This window comes from Anguilla anguilla, chromosome 1, assembly GCF_013347855.1.
Source record: "Anguilla anguilla isolate fAngAng1 chromosome 1, fAngAng1.pri, whole genome shotgun sequence".
Taxonomy (NCBI): domain Eukaryota; kingdom Metazoa; phylum Chordata; class Actinopteri; order Anguilliformes; family Anguillidae; genus Anguilla; species Anguilla anguilla.
Genome location: NC_049201.1, coordinates 50,120,453 through 50,138,444, shown reverse-complemented (window position 1 = coordinate 50,138,444; position 17,992 = coordinate 50,120,453). Strand labels below are relative to the sequence as shown.

Below are 17,992 nucleotides of genomic sequence, written 5' to 3'. Positions count from 1 at the left end.
ATTAAATGTATATTATTGCGGCGGAGGAGATACTGTTTCAGAACCTCCAGGCATATATTAAGCTCACTGGCACCACATTAAACAGAATGCTTGACTTATTAGATATTTCCTATTCTAAACAGTGTCATCAAAGGCTAAAAACAAGATCCATATAAAACGCAACGCGGAGCTTCCATACTGAGGCCGTGCCAGAATCTCTCTTCTCTCCAACTAATGAGGAAAGGATGTGTACTTTTTTCTTTTCTTTTCTTTTTTTTTACACAAATGTAAGATTTTCCAAGCATTCGCTTCAGAAAACGGCAGTATCTGCGCCATGTGTCTTGTGTTAGGCAAACTTGTATTGGTAAAGAAATATTTGAAAAATGTATTTTGGTGAATGCAGACGTCCGCAAAATACACTTCCGCATCGGCTGAACAAATATGAAGTATAAGCGCCGCAGCTGCTGGCTAGAACAGAAAGCACAGTGTAAAAGCATAAATTCTACCAGATTCCACCATGTTTTTATGGATTCCTGGAATGTGTAAAATCGGTGCAAACACGGACCTTTTTGATAAATATGAATGAAATACACTACATTTCCAAAAGTATGCGGATACTCCTTCAAATAAGTGGCTATGGCTATTTCAGCCACACCCACTGCTAACAGGCGCATAAAATCAAGCATACAGCCATGCAATCTCCATTGCTAAACACTGTCATATGATGCCACCATTCCAACAAGTCAGTTCGTCAAATTTCTGTACAAACAAGTACATATCCACCTACTTTTGGAAATGCAGTGTATGTTTTCTTGGAAAACTGACATTTGACCCAGCTGCAGGTGGCCTAAGTGGAAGCAGTAATACATGATGGAGGGCAGACTGAAGGCCAATGTCACTACCTCCGGTTGGCTGAGCAAAGCCAGGTGCTTCTTCTCATTTGATAAGCGAAAGCAGTCTGCTCTCTGTGCAGTGACATCGGGAGCCATTCACCCTTGCAGAGTGCTTGGGAAAGATCCCTTTTATGGCAGAAATGGCTGGTGCCAGGAGCTGCTGGATAACGTTTGGTACGCTTGGCCTCGGTTTGGCAAGGACAAATAAACAGCGGCAATGGCATTTATTGCTTGCCTTCAAACGAAACTGCCATTTTGTCCTGGGGCTATCAGTTTTACACAGCACCTACTGTACAAATGGCCTTCAGTGGAGCCGTGTGTTAAAGCTAATGACATCAGAGCAGATCAGGAGCTTTTTAGCTTGTGGAGATTAACCGGCACCTGAAGAGCTCCAACCCTGCTGATCTGATAAGGGATGGCGATGGACATCAGCTTCTCAAAGTGAACAGGGCTCATCATTCATCTGACTAATAAAGTCATTTCAAATGTTTCAAAACAAAAGATAATCCAATAATTTTTCTGAAAGGAACACATTGAATGAAGATTAAATCCTTTGCTGCAAAAATTATCATTTTAATAATAAATGCCTAAGAACACTGGCAACTGTTAATCCTGCAGTAAAGCCCCTATTAAAATGAAGAGCTCATTTCTTCTTTAAGGAGCCTGAATCTTCACACAAACTGATAGGATACAATTAACATGACAAACCAGTTTTCCAATATTCTAAAATGTGTTTACAATTTGGACATTCCTCTTCTGATTCATATTTTCACCCATCTCAAACTCAAGATTAGGGTGCTCTGCTGGAGTTCTCACACAGACTTTCTACTTTGTCCTGGTGTTTTCCTGTGCATCTCTCCTGGCCACTAGAGGGCACACTACAAGCTGGCTGAACACCTGGCAGGGGATTGTACCAGTGACTCTATCTTTCTAGTTAAGGCCAGTTCTGTACAAGCAAGTTTACTGCATGGTATGAAAACAAAAACAAAATAAAGAACACAATTTAAGTGCAATTTAACAACCTGCCACTTATGTTTAAACTCCCTTCAGTGATTGGGGTTGTTAGGGTGAAGTGAAATCTGTATTAATTCAAATAACTGATGAAAGTTTGAAAGTTGAGTTTCATCAGTGAAAGAAACAGGTTGGCCAACTCATTGACAGTACTAAGAGTGTTAGCTGGGTGGCGCTAGAGGGCTTTTGGTAAAACTTACTATGCCGGTGTGGTACACTTGCTAAAAAGCATTAATAACTGAACATATACTAAAATATATTGTTTAATTTTAGTCCAACTCTAATTAATAATCAGTAAATACGGGATAAGATATTAGAAATGGGCAAAGGTTTCCAAACTGGTTACATCTGGTAACAAAAAATACAGGAAGCACATACTCTGTGCTGTAATGCAAAAAAGTGAAAGAAAACCTTTTTTAAAATGATTTACCATTAATTGAATCAAGAAAAGATAACAATTTTTTTTCCAATAGAATCCAGAGACATATGGTAGCAGAAAGGTGTTCTGCACCTTTATTTGACTTGACAGTGTGATTACACACTGTCCTGTTCAGCTCCATACATCACAGCATAATGTGGAAGGCAGGGGTCACCCTGAAAACTAAAGACTTCAGCAAAGAACTTCCATGACTTCAGGAAAAAAATAATAAATCAAATACCATTAAAGACCACAAGTCCTTGAGTAATTTTCAGGGAAGAAATTTATAATATGAAGTCATTTTCTTTTGCAAGTTCAATGGCAGTTTCAGCCATCAAAAACCTCCCTTAATAAGCCAAACTTTTGTTTCAATAACAAAGACAACCTGTGCTGCACTTTGGCTGAACCACAACAAAGGCACCGCTCAGGGTCACGACCCTGGCCCCGCTAATGGATGTTGCCGTTTCGGAGCGACTGTCAACTACAGTTTAACGTACGCATTCTAACAGATGGGACAGAGAGCGACCTTTTTTAAGACGTGCACGTTTTAAAATCTGCTCGATACGCCTCTGTGTGTCCTTCTTTGTTATGTCTGTGTGTCCAAGCGCTCGGGGAGAGGAGAGAATAATAACAAAATCCTTGTATTTTCCTGACTTGTCAGAGCTCTTTCTGTTCAGTGATGCCACATTTCGGACTGCGAACACCAAACATCCGGTGACAGTTTAATTCCAGCATGTTGACATTCCAAAGCCTCTCTGTCAGGCCTCAAGATCCCTCTGTTACAGGATGCAATTATGAGAACATGTCAAATTACAAAGTTGAAAATTGCTGTCATCTTGACAGGAGCGAGTGCAAGGAGAGACTGAGCACATTATAGGGCAAGACAGCACGCCCTGGTTTTTAATCTGAGCTGTGGTTATTAGGCAGAACTTGTGGCTCGGGCACAAAGGACAAACGATAAAACCTGCAGCAGTAAAAGATGTACAGAAACGAACAATGCTAATGAAACAAACAGTAATAATAGACGGAGACAACATCCTTCCTACAGAGAGAACTGGGTCTGGGAAATGGGCTCTACTTATTTGACTTCAAAACATTCTTTTCTGTAGAAGCGGTTGGCCTGCATGCCGCCTTGGTTTGCTTACAAATATTTTGCCACAAAAACAGCCCCGAAATAAAGTCTGTTCTATGTACAAGGCCTCGTTCCAGGGCCTTGACGTCCAGCAGCACAACTGCATGGCGCAGTGAGTAACGCACTGAACGCTGCCCTGGGACACTGCAGCAGCTGTGAAGCCATTCCCCAAAGAGTGTTCAGGCGTGTTCCCGAGTGCCTGCACTACATCTCTTCATTGTGTTTTTAGGAAATGATAGATTTTTGATTTTTTTAAAGCACTGATCAGCGTCGTCTGGTACATGTCATTATTAGGTCCGTTTTGACGGGTCGATTAAGAATTTTGAACATACAGTACAATACTGTGTATTGGAGCACCCTGCTTCAAAGAAGGTTTGAATATCACACTGCTGATAAATACTGAAATAGATTTTTCTGAGCTTTTATATTTCTTCACTGCCCACTGCCTTCAGTGACAGAAACAGATTCATCAAACCAGAAAAGTCCTCATGGCTTTCAGCCATGGATCAAAAGACAGGTATACATTTAGCAAAATGGGCTATTTGATATTTTATGATTCCCATTACCCATTACCCATTCCATGAATAAATAAGCCCCCAAAACATATTTATGTAGACATTTCTAAATATGTTTCTTAACTCCAATATGAATAGGTCTGGGGCAACCTGTTGAATCTTTTCTCCTTGATTAAAATTTTCAAGACAACAAAACGTGAAGCTATTAGAAATGAAATTTTTAGAGCACTGCCCAAGGTGCAGTACTTTATCCGATCCTCACCAGCAGGGCTTTCAGTGGCTTTACTGGGACTGCATTCTGAGGCTGTGTCAGGGAGCCGTAATGCACATTACAAGCACTGATTAAATACTATACTGCACAGACAAATTAGCTAAACAGCAAAAGTCTTGCATAAAACACCAAAAAAAACAAAAGGAAACAAAATCATTCCAACATGTTTTAGGTATTTGAAAGTGATATGCATATAATTCGAAACATTGCATTTGCCACTCATAAAGGCGCTCGCTTCAGATGTCCACATCAGCAACAGTAGGGCAGCGATTATATTTTACGTGCATTCTGTTCAGTTCCATGCATGCACAGGCTGAAAGTCAAGTAATAAAGAAAGAAATAAATTAAAATAAAATGAAAAGAACAAAAAGGAAATTTCTGTTTCAGATACAGGATCACAAGGCCAAATCCAGATGGAGAACACAAAGAAATTGGCAGAAGGGACAGCCCTTAAAAATCTTTTTATATACAATTCCATGCTCGTATCTTAATGAAACCATATTTTTCAGCCATTGCAGTTTTTTCTATTTTTTTTTTTTTTTTTTTTGAGACGATGAAGCTGTCTCATCCATGGTGCCGAGGCCCAGATGTTGATGGAGGTGAGAGGGAGAGAAGTACCCTGGGGTCCATGTAATTGCTCCAAGCCAAGCAGACGCACCAAGTGCAGCCCTATTCCCAGTGAGAGACCAACTGGCTCTCATTAGCTGCCCAGATTTATATTTAGGTCTCAAATTCACGTCAGGGTAATTTTCTAATCTAATATCTGGAACACCGAGTGTCCGCATACCAAAGGTCCCGGGTGAGAGGGGGGTCCAGTGGGAAGGTGGATAGTGGGGGGAAGTGGGAAAGTCGGGGGGTCTTGGGATGGGGAAACAGTCATTTTGGCTTAATGAGCAGGGCCGGCCAACATCATTTCCTACTTTACCATTCTTAAACAAGGCTGAAAAAAGGGTACTTTCCAGTGTCTAGACACATTACAGTTTATGACACAACAGAGATGACACATGCTTGAGTACGACCTAATATTTATGTTACACTTCCAGGCTGTAACCTTTAACACTACTAGCAGCCAGCACCAACGGCTTAAATAAACAAAACAACAACAGTAATGTCAAACTTCACAGTCTTCGACAGCTCCCACGAAGCAGATGGCAAAAACCTAAAAAGACGCAGTACGTTAAATGCAGACTGTTTATGTCCCTGGTGATCCGCTGAAGTTATATGGAAAAGAAAGATCAGATCAGTGCATCATAGGAAGATGAAGGCAGGAGGGGGTCAAAGAGAATGAAACGAGGCGAACGTGACTATGGAGATGGACTCTGCTGATACAGCCTCGATCCCCACACATACCCCCCCCCCCCGAAGCGCCAGGGAGAGACCGCTTTGTGACTAATGCCGCTGGCAGAGGTATTATTTATAGGAATTAAATTGGAAGAAAAGGAAGGAGGGGAGAGAGGGGGGAAAAAAATCTCCCTTTCAATTTATTTTTGGGAAAAACTCCCAGTAATGATGGACGTGTGAGCTCTGAAGTGGTGTGGGGCCAGCAAGGAAAATGAGGCAAAACCTATTCTGCAACGAAAACATTATTCCAGTTACGGGTACGTCGACAAAGAGGCTTAGGGTACATGCAGTGGCAATGGCCCAATCACAAGTGCACGACTGTAAGGCTGTGGGAAACATGAGGTTTTAAGTCAGTGATACAGAAGATGTATTCTGCTGCCAGAGTAAGACGTTACGCAGCTTGGGTACAGTTACACAGCCATATACATCATTGCAAAGTGTAATTACTCTCCGGTATATTCCAAGAAACCTGATGCGCACAACAGAAGAACACTCCTCTAAAACCAGGATCAGCCAAAATGATGGTCAAAAGAAGGAACTTGGTGTCATTACTGGATCATATTGTAAATTAGGTTTAAGGCGGTTAGAACTACTGTACAGCTCAGTACACAGTGGAGCCTTATAACAGAAACACAGGATTCAGCCAGATTGAATCCTAAGGAGGAAAGTGCCAAGATAAACACACTACATCCATTCACCTGTCAATGCACAGCTTACAGTTTCTACAATTTAGCCATTCGTGAGACACTCTTAGCCAAAGTGACTCAAAAAAGCACAATGCACATGGAAAGCAAACACCACAGGAGCTAGCAATAGGTGCAGGTACAATCACATAAGCGCAACCATCAACGCAGTACGTAATACTGAAACACTGAAACGTAATCACCAAGTCTTGCTTATACAGGTGGAGGAGAGACTTCAAACAATCACACGAGCCATTTAGTGGAGCGGTTTTTGGTCTGACAGGTGTTTACCTACTGCGTCTTGCTTTTACTGGTCCCCTGTGCGAGTGACCCCGTTTCCCCTCGAAGCCGGGGAAGAGAGGGCACCTTGTCGCCTCACCTCAGGTGCAACCCGATCCCCGGGGTCACCGCCAGGGCCGGTGCCGCTCCTCAAAGACCGCATTTGTTCCCCTTTAATATAATTCCAACTCTCTGATTTTATCTGGAGTTTCACGCCAATTTCGACAGACCGATACGAGCGAGCGATTCAGCTGCTACTGATCTCAAATATATTGGGTTTCCAGGGCGAATTTAAAAATGTGCCACGGTTGTTCTTCGAGACGGTCTAGGGGTGAGGGGGCGAAGAGGGGCAACCGCTCGGCCCTGGGGTGGGGTGGGGGGTGAACTGTTTTGACTGCCTGTCAATTAGCAGCTGATTCACGTACGAGGGGTCACTAAACTCCTTGTGAAAAGATACGGTTTCATAACAACGGGGAGAGCTAGATGGACACTCACTATGAAAATATGTATGTTTAAGATAAGCTGAGGCAATGCGCATGCTTAGCAGATGTTGGGCAGCCAAATGTAAAGCGAGAGGGACTCATGGGGAGCTCATATTGCTCGCTACAGCAACATGGAGAATGAAAATAAAGGCGACCTGGATTGGGGAGGGGGGGATTCTTTGTTTTCCAGGCCCTGAAAGCGATACGGCTCTCAGAGAAGGTTAACGGGGAGCGGTTATTCGGTCCCGACCTCCTGTTTCACGGAGGCAATCTCTCGGATTTACAGACAACACTCGGAATTTCTCCATGTCCTTAAACAAACACTGCTGCGCTCGCTCCAGGCAGCGTAAGCAGCACTGTCTGGCTTCCCTACAGTGGTGCTAACCTCCCAACCCTTGGCGTGGCGTGCTGGAGGACCGAACCCTGAACCCTCCATCCTGAACGGGTCCAGAGAGCTTTGACCGTGACCCCAACGGGACGGCAAGCAAGTTTGCAGCCTAATTCTGCATGCATAAGCATCTGGGCAGGGAAGCCCCTCATACATCTGTATTTCAAATATATGTTTGATTCGGTAAAATACAATCCGGCTGCAATCCCTTTTGCTGAACTACTGCATTGACAAGTGGGATGCTTGTGGCTGTATTAACAGCTTCTAGGCTAAGGTGCTGCTTTCAGTGTGGATGACATACGGATTAGCAACACTGTGCACCTCACATGGATACAGACTGCAGCTTCATCCCCTGCTATCCAGTCATGAAATCACAGCAAATCAAAAACTAACAAAATGTCTCGCATGTGCAATATGGATGTTCTTTTACATCAGAACGTGCTGATTTCAGAAGTCGTTTTTCAGCCTAAGCCCGACTAATCAATCTCGCACGAGACGGAACCACGCTCCGCTCGCCGGGCGCGCACGGAACACCGCGAGGAGGTAATACCATAATCTCCCCAATGTCATCTTAAATCTGCAGCAGAGGTGGAACACCCCCTGAAGGAGAGCCAGCCCTGGAAGACACTGTGTTTTCCCGAAAGCGCCGGGGGTGCCAGGCCCCGCGGGGGGAAGCAGCGGGACGGGGACGGAGGAGCTGCGCGAGTGTTTATTCTTCAGCGCAGTGATTCACAAGTTCCTCCGCATGTCTGGCTCCTCTCTCCGCCGCGCGGTCAGGGTCCGTGGCGCTGGCGCGCTGTCGAGCGAAGGGAGCCCTGCTAATGCAGTTAGCGCAGGACGTGATGCGGCGTGGAGACGGGGACTTCCCCAGCGCCGCCGGTGATTTATCCCCGCTGCAGGAGGCCTCGCGAGCGCTCCCGTTTTTTTGGGCTCCTGATGTGGGGCCGGGGGACACCCACGATGTTGGTATCTCCTTTTCTTTCTCCCAGCCGTCTTTCCCGGATGTTTGGCTGACATTTTTTTAAGCCCTCTGGACGGATGCTGCTGTGGCCACTGCTGGCGGGCATCGCCATGGCGGTGCCAAGCCCGAGTTTCCACTACAAAGTGGCCACAGAGCGGATGCCAGCGAGATGGCAAACAGGGGCAGAGAAGAGGGTGCCTCGCAGGGACGGGACCGGCAGGCATTAAGCCGGCCCGGCTAAAACCCTCGCCTTCTCTTCCTGGAATCACCTGTGACTCCCTCCACCTTCTTCGCAACCACTGCTCCAAGCTCACCTCTCAGTTGCTCAGTCACAGAACAGCTCTATTGGCTTGGAAATGAAAGCCGGGGACTTCAAACGAAGGAACGCTACATTACAAATGTGGAGACCATGTGCAAATCGCAGGGGGGTGTACTGGAACAGTAATGATGACAGAGCACAGAGATACTGCACGGGCTATTTATAGTCTGTGGTTTTATGCGCTGAGGTTACGCGTTTTCCCCTGTGCAGTGAAGTTACCATTCATCGCTCTGCCGTATTTCAAAGGGGGGATAAATCGACAACTAATCTCTGCTGAGACAAAGAGAAACCACGTCGGGTCACAAACCGCTTGACGCGGAATAGTCTGGGGGAAAACTGTATCTCATTTCCTGGGACCTGAAACCAGCCGATTCTCAGCTAGCGTGAACACGCAGAGACAAGCAAGGCAACTCACTTTAGGCTTTTCAATGGCAGACTTTGCACTGAACGGATCACAGAAGTTCAGGAGTGCCGCTGTTGGACCCTCACTTGTAGATGGTAAAATCGATAATTCTCAAAAGCTACACCAGCAGAGTCCACAAAATGGAAAGTAAAAGTTGAGCAGTGAGAATTGGCTGGCTTTCCATCTGAAATCCCTGAGACAGAAAAGGACAGCCGGTCCCCTTGTCGTGAGTGAGATAGTTGGCCCCGTGTACACTGGGAGAGAGGGGCAGGAGCCCAATCTCTCTGGGAGGGCGCAGTGTGATGGCTGCCCTGCTTGTGTGGCGTGGACTTGCCTCTTTAATGTACAACGCACGACTCACAGACCAAGAACTGCTGAAGTCACAGATATGACACTGAAGTGTACAGCGCCTGTCAATGTCACCTCCAGGCCCGAGCCCTTAAAAACAAAATCATTAGTGTACACAATAAAACACAGCTGTCCAGGCCCTTTTGAAATCAATACCCAGCCTTTAAGAGACTTGACAGCCATAGCCCTCAAACAGGAAGGAGCAACACTCTTTTTGATGAATGCAGCAAGCAACACCGGAAAGAATCCGGACAGCCATTTCTACATAATAAATGAATGAATACTGCAGGGACAGGAGAACTGTGTGATAAGCCTCTCATTGTATCACCACATTGTAATTACGCTGTTAAACAACATGTCATGTAAATGCACATCTTAATCATTTACAACATAATAACACACATGTAATAACCATGCTTCTCGTTCTCCTGACACGTTATTGTTAAAATAACAAATGCAATCATGTTGTACACTTTAATGAGCATGTGCAGAATGCCCTGGAGACAAATCCAGAAACAGTTCACTGAATTTAACAGCCCTTTGCATTACCAGCTTTTTGAAAAAGCTGTTTGGGAAGACAGCAGCCTTTCCGTGCAGTGCTTTCTCCAGCCACTAGAGGGCCCTCCTGCACGAGCAATGGCTCTGGGCTGAGTGCGGCAGCTGCGTTCGTGGAGGCCACACTGACCTCCCTGCTCTCAGCCTTGCACCAAATTGATTAGAGAGGGGGGCCAGCAGAAGAACTGCTAAATATCATGTCCTGAACCCAGGTGAACTCTGGGTAGCAACCTCTTAAACCCGGGCCCATAACAGAGGCAAAACGATGAATCATTACAAGCAAGGGGTGAGGGCTCCGAGATCTCCCTCAAATAAGAACCAGATGCAAGGCACCTCCTGAAAAATGACTGTCTACCCGTGCCCTTAAAAAAACATATTTATTTCCAACGCTACAAAAACAATGCTAATAAAAATGTTTGCTTTAGAAATTGAATGTGACACACACAGGCTTGCTTTATTCCCACCGGTGTTATGCTGTTGATTTTGGTACAGAGGCTGACCTCACAAATGCAGCGACGTGCTGGACAAGAAGCACATCATCCAGGACCTTGTCTACACTGCCCGAAATATACTTGTGTGTGAGGTTTACAGAGAGGGGTAAAACAATGTTTGAACTTCAGATATGTGTACTACTGTGTGTGATTTGTAGTACGGGGTACGTAAGTTTGTGATTTTACGTGTGGAGTGAACATTTCTGTGTGAAGTAAATGTTTTTGTGCATCACTACGTTTCTGTTAGTGAGAATGATCTTCGGCATAACCGCGTGTCTTCTCTAAATGTGTGTTGTATGGAAAATGTGGGGAAATGTTCAAGTGCGTGAAAATGACTTATAATGAGCAGCGTACCTGTGAGGACACGGTAGGTGTGTGTGTTTATGTGTGTACGTGCGTGCATGTGTGTGAGTGTGTGTGTGTGTGTGTGTTCGGTTCTGTGTGAGAAGACCAGTCCCATCTGTAGTGCTGCAGAAGTAAAAACATAAAGTAGACTCTGCTTCCTTGGACTTCTCAAGTAAACTACACTTATTTATGGGATTAATGAGATGGGCTAACATTCCAATGTACAAAATCAGAGTCAATTTCAATAATCACGGTATGATGCATCACCTACTGTCTGTTTATGCCAGTGTACATCACGTTTTTTCTAACAAAGGTTAAACGGGTCAAACATCACAGATTAATATCATAGATTAATAAATCCCATGAGAGCATTGCAGCAGTGTGCTGGCGCTCCGATTGGCTGCAACAACCCTTCTCCTAATAGCCAAAACAACACAGCTTAACTCACTCCAGTACTGTGATATCCCAGGGGTTTCACAGACATCTTTCATACTGTCCGCACAGCAGAGCCTCCAACAACCCCCCATCCCCCCCCCCCCCCCCCCCCCACCCCGTGTTGACCACCCCTCTGGAAACGGCACCAGAAACCGCAGCGTGTTATCTTCATTCGTTTCCCCTTCCTCCTCGGAGCGCGTCGCATGCACAACAGCTGGTAAATATTTTTATATTGTGTTCCATTAGAAAGCTTTATTAACCCGACAGACAGAGCACACGGCGCCAATCTCCCCTCTCTGTAAACAATAGGAGATACTCTGAAAGCTGCAGCCCAGGACGATAAACTGAAGCGAGATTAAGAGAACTGTGTTACTACACACGAGTAAATATTTAACTCTGCTCCCCGAAAGGGGGGATGTAGCTTTGGGGACAGGAGAACTCTTCCATGAAGAAATTCCGGGTTTGTGAGGTTGATGGGGCTATAAAGTGGTCATATGGAGTATGTAACCCCCTCCGGCCCCCGTTGGATTTCCTCCCCCCCCTTACCTCAGTAGCTGTTTCGGGGCCCTCACTCCCCACCATGTTGGCCTGCAGGAGCTGCTGCAGGAGCTGAACTTGGGCCACGCTGAGGAAGAAGTCCAGGCTTGTGGTCATGTTCACTTCCAGGGAATGGCCGCACACCACGACCTCCTGCGGAGAGACGTTGGGCTGTGAGCGCCAGGGCCTCGGCTGGGAACCCGCCCGTCATCTGCCCAAGCCCGGCCAAGGGACATCGCTCTCGCGGGACCCAACAGCTGTCTGTCCTGGAGGCCCCCTAGGCCCATTAGTTCACAACATACGAGGTGGTCCCCTTATTCACAGCTGGGTAGGAACGTTTATTTAATTTGACTTTATTTTTGTCTGGGTCACCCCCTCCCCTCCTCCCTCCCCTGTTTTTGTTGTTGTTGTCACTGCCTTGGAACCTCTCCATCACTTACAAGTTACAAATCGCTGTAGTTACAAATTGCAAATGCCATCATGTCTCCCTGTGCAGAATGAATTAGCTGTTACATATTGTCATAGCGGGAGGTTGCACGGACGTATGAGGCTTGGAGAAACCTGTAAAAACATTACTAACATGCACAGCAATGGCAATGGACTGATCAAGAAAGGAAAAATCTCTGTTGCTCATAAATCTGTTTTATAAATTAAATGGACAGAAATGTTTACTGTGGTGGTGGTACAGTATATGTGGTTGTAATCTAAGAAGGAAAATGGCAATGGAGAGGAAAGTGCAGCTTTCATCTTTGCACACACACACACACACACACACACACACACTAAGTGCACTGCATACCAATCTTGTGGATACTAAGCAGTGTTCTTTTGAAAGTCACCAAAAATTGAAATATGATTAAAAAAAATAAATAAATAAAAAAGTATTATTGATTCAACTCTGACATTTAACTAAACAACAGTTTTTTATGTCTCAAATCATCACCATGTCAATGTTTATTAAACACAGTGACTCAACTGCCTTGGCATAGCTCTCTATAGCATGGATGCACAAGTGTTATACTCAAGCCTGACATACGGACAAACAAAAGACCGTGAATCTGAGACCTGGGATGAATCTGGGGTAAATCACCGCACTCTGACAGAAGAGCCTCTCACGAAGATGTGGTCACTGTGCTGGGCGACGGCTTCGCTCACCTCCACCTGGGCGTTGTCGGGGGAAACCGGCTTGCTGAAGATGATGGCGGGCGCGGCAGTCACGCGCACGGAGAAGTCGGTCAGGATGGGGGTGAGGATGGCCCGTCTCTCCGGGTGCCGCCTGATGCTAAGTGGAGAGAGACGCCTTTTACTTTCAACAGAAGGTGAACTGACACACAGCAGGTAGACTTTACAAGCCTATCAATCACAGAAGTCAGAGAACACCCTTTCGTTTATTCAATTTTCAGTCAAATCAGACATTCGCATGCAGTGCATATGTTTTTCAGTGTCAGACAATAATGCAGGAAACATATTAAACCAAAAAGCCACCTGCAGTACATAAAATATCAGATCTATCAGTATTTGTCTACTGTTTTCTTTTCTGCACCCTACTGCCACTTTAAAACTCCAATCCTTCCAATCAACAAACAAGTTACAGCAGTGTCTTCCCAAAAAAAGTTGTTACCAAACGTGTCAATGATGTTATGTTAGAACCTGTTGCCTTCAAAAGTGACTCTAAAATTCAAACAAACCACTATCCAAACACGCCTTAGCTGCCTAGCAGATTTCTTTGTGACATGCACCTAAAATGACTAAAGAAGATATTTATGATTAGATTAAATAAATCCAACACCTTTGGGATCAATTGGAAAGCCAACTGTGAGCAAGGCCAAATCAGCCAATTCCCAACCTCGCTAATGCACTTTAGGCTGAATGGAAGCAAATCCCTGCAGCAATCCAAAATCTAGTATAAAGCCTTCCCATAAGAGTGAATATTGTTACAGCAGCAAAGGGTGGACCAACTCCACATTGACGCCCATAACTTTGAATGAGATGTTAGGGTAGATGTCCGGTGCCCACATGCTTTTGGCCATAGCTAAGGGTGTAGCTTGTTTGGTCAGCTAATTGGCGCAATCCAGCTAGTCTATTGGATTGCTCAATCAGCTAATAATGCTAGCTAGTTCATATTAGCATTGCATTTTCTAATCTCGTTCTTGATTTCTACTTTTAGCTGAACGTGACTTAAGATAACATATTTTACTATTTTGCAATCATTCCATATGAACTAACAGAATCAGTTTTCAAACAGTTTCCAAATGTCTTTCTTTCATTTTCATAGCTTGAACAATACCCCTCTCTTGCTACTGTCTAAACATACAATGCATTCTTCCTATGCTTTCTACTAGGAAATGTATTTCACGGTGGATGTACACAAACAGAATGTTCATTTTTAATTGAGAATGGCTTTTTTTTGCTATCAAAATTTATTTTTAGCAAGTGCTAAAATGCAAGTGGCTTAAACCACTTAAAGTCATGGGTTCATCATCTAAATGCACTTTCAGATTGTTAACAATCAGCACCACAGGAATGCATGCACATGCCATGAGAACTGTGAGTCTGTGTGCGCGTGTATGTGTGCGTGTATTTGTGTGTGTGTGTGTGTGTGTGTGTATTTGCCAACTGTATCCCACTCATGAATTTCAGTTATCAACCAAGTTAAACAAGTGAACTTTCGGAGGATTTATCGATTTTTATTCACTTATGCAGAGTTTGAAATGCATTTCTCTTTCCTGTTTCTTCATGATGCAAACTCAACACACGTCAACTCTCAACCACTCTCAAAGCCTGAGAGCTGATTTGGCCCAGCCAAAGAGCGGCACACATTTGCTTTAACTGGCTGTTCAAATCAAATCAGCTCGATCAAACTGTTCTCAAAATGCAGTCTTCAAAATCTGTGTGTGCTCTCTAGACCCAACCTGTGAAATATTTCTGTAAGGGGCATTTTCAAACCCCCCCTCAAAGATGTCTCAGCTCCAGGACTGGAACGGTCATGAGGAGTTATTTGACAAATCTCTATTGGGAACACACCCTAATTGTATACACTAGACCAAACTAAGACCTTAAAATATAAACTTTCCCCATTTTGCTAATGTTCATTCCCACAATCAAGTTATATTTGTGGGAACATTAGTAGGCAGTAAAACAAATATACAAGAGGGCTTTATAAGGTGGTGTTAATTGCCACATCTGCTGCTATTAAAACAATCAAATGGCATAGCTTCTAATATTTATAGTCGGCACAGGATTAGAAAAAGCTGCGTTTCTAGGTGGCCCGGAGAATGGTGTTTAATGAATGCCAGTATCATATCATGTTCGTCTACACAAATGTACATGACCAATGCCCCCCCAGGGATCTTCGCCAGTAAGCCCCCACTCCCTTCACAAGAGTTGAAATCAAACCCCAGGTGGTTTTTCTGAGAGAGAAAGGCCATATCTAATTCTCTCTCCATCTGGCTTTTGTAATATTTATATACATGAGAAAAAAAAAACTGTGTCCCACTTCCAGACACGGGTGGCATCAATGGATGTGTGAAGCTATGTTTCCCAAAAGCACTTGGGGTGGTCTGTGTGCCTGTCCTGAAGGGAGAAGAGCCAAGCCTGGAATCTGGGTCAGGTGGGGGTGATGTTTCGTTTCTATGAAGCATCCGCACCTCACAGACGGAGGAGGGAAGTTTGTGGCTGCTAAAGGAAGGTGGAGAGGTCCAGAGCTCCCAAACGGCGTGTCTCGGCGCTGGACTCCCGCGCCGTCACGCGGACAGATTCTGTCAGCGAGCTGCCGTGGGCGGAATTTCCTCACTAAACCTCAGGAAACACACTGAGCTCGACGGGAGGGTCCACGACTACTGGAATTAGAAGCCAGGCGGTGAGCGTGCCAGCGTTCCACAGCTCGAAAAGAGGAGACTGTGGCAAAAAGCGAGGAGAGAACTACAGAGTCGCAACGTCACTCTGTATTAAGCTTCGTGTGCTGGGCTATGGACAAACAGCGTCACAAACTTGACAGCTTCACACGCTGCAATGCCCAAAATCACCCGTTTAATTATAGAAACAGAGGCCTGAAATACACTGCAATCATTTGTTCCTGCTGTGCCTCCAAGTCCTTGCTTGTCATACCCAATGGGGGGGGGGGGGGCACAAAAGCTACTGGTGTTGATAAATTATGACACACAAAAGCAAAGTGCGTGAGTTCCATAAGCATCTTAACAAGTGTAGTGCACTTTGGGCCGACCACACAAAGACTACTTCCCCTGTAGTTAACTGAGCTGAATCCACTACACGTTGACTTGTGAGGGGATTTATTAAGAACAATGGGGTTATTGAGAATGGTCACCCAAGCCCCACTCATACTAATAGTGAGGATTAGTATTACCTCCGCCTGGGGTGCGGAGCTTTCATTCAGTACTTGAAATGAGCAGCGGCGACACACTGATGGCGGTAAGCCGAGTTCAGTCAGCAATGAAGAATAGCGGGAGAAAAACCAGAAGTCTTCCCTTTGAATGCGCAATGATCGACTGAGCGTGAAGCTGGGTGGCAACAGTGGGATGACTCGTGCCACTGAAATTCAAGTTTTACCACCGCATGTGCCACAGCAATGCTACAACAGCATCCAGACATCTCAGATTGGATTTTTGAGATGGATTAGAAGGTTAGTTTGCTTTCAACCACTACAAAAGATTTAAAACTAAGATTTTTGTAGGAAAAATAGTTATAGAATTAGTTATAGAAAAACAAATGGTATAGAAGTAGGAATAACTTGTTTGCTACTGTCACTGTGTAGCTCCTTTTGCACAATGAAGTCATGCTAAGCTAACAGACACTAGCAAGTTATGGAAAGTTTGTCAGACAACTAATTCTTTTTCAAGTTGAACACCGGAAAGCATGAACAGTAACACTGGTTATAAGGCCTTTAAGTTTATGTAATTAATTAATCAATGCTAGCTGTGAGGTTAGTGATCGCCTCTCGATATTATATATCAGCACTCTGGCACTTACTTTACGAGAAATAAAACTGGATGTGACTGCAGGCATTCCTCATTATTTTAACTAACAAACTAAAAAGCTACACCCAAGTATTCCGCTGGCTGTCAAACCGGGACTGTGATGTCAAAACATTGCTTCCGGCGCAGAAAACCAGCCTTTCGTTTCCTGGCAACCAGATAAAGACCACCCATCGTCTCCTGCCACTCACTTGACCCACTCTCACCCCCAATGAAATTTATGCACTGCCTAGCACTTAAGTCCCAGATGGGCAGTGGGGAATTCACTGATGTGACGCGAGTTGAGCTACAGCTTTGCCCCCCTCCGCCCCAAATCTGTGCGCTTCTCAAATAGCCCGGTTCTGCAGCACGGCTCCGTCTGAAAAAGCAACGTCTGAACGTATTGTTTATTGGGGCTGGATCCTGGATGGCAGGAGCTTTTTTACGAGCGCGTAAAGCAGCACTTGCTACACGCAGGCAGGCTTTACGATCGCCCCTCGCTGCGATGGCTGCAGCCAGTCAAAAACAGGAAATCTTTGCAGCGCGGCCAAAGGTACTGGGGAGTGGGGAAAAAGGAGGACTCAACAAGACAGAACTCCTCGTGATAATAAAGCTTCGATCCTGAAGGCTTGCAGGAGGTCCCCGTGTCCGTGTGACAGGCATGACTCCCAGGGCTAGTATGGGCAGGTGTGGGCGTGTGGAGGAAAGGGGAAGGTCTAGCTTTGCTCTTTTGAATCACTGGGTGACCTGAGCATGCTTAGGATCAATAGGGCCCGGGTGGCTTTTGCTGTTGCTTTGCATTTTTCCAAGGTTATTTTTAGTCGATGGGGGAACAGATCTGGAATTCTTGTCTCTGTGATTTTTGGGTCCACTCCTTTTCAAAACATGACCAGAAAAAAAGGGAAAAAATGGGGTCTCAAGCCAAACAGACCGTTAAGCCTGTGCTTGTTTTAGCTCCTGGGTCCATAAAAATGACAGGGTTTGTAATTATGATATTCTGAAGCGAAGCTGTTTGAAAAGGAATTAGCTGAATGATTACAAGTGTGTCCCATGGTTGACTCTTGGAGAATGTGACTAACAGCAACAAGGGGATTAGCTCATGAAATGCACGAGGTGGAAAACAGGCAACTAACTTCACTTGGGCAGGCGGGCGGGTGCCTTGCCAAGGTGTTGGAGCGCTCAATATTTTAACGCTGATTTCAAATGTTTTAACTGTAATTACTGAATGACTCTCTG

At 44.9% G+C, this 17,992-nt stretch overlaps 1 protein-coding gene across 1 annotated transcript in view; it reads right to left on the bottom strand.

Moving 5' to 3' along the window:
- Positions 1 to 17,992, bottom strand: part of LOC118212693 (vacuolar protein sorting-associated protein 13B-like) — a 303,731-nt gene that overhangs the window by 73,010 nt on the left and 212,729 nt on the right. Inside the window, 2 exon segments of the mRNA XM_035390874.1 lie at positions 11,796 to 11,939; positions 12,942 to 13,068. Of these exon segments, the coding sequence (XP_035246765.1) occupies positions 11,796 to 11,939; positions 12,942 to 13,068 (271 nt within the window).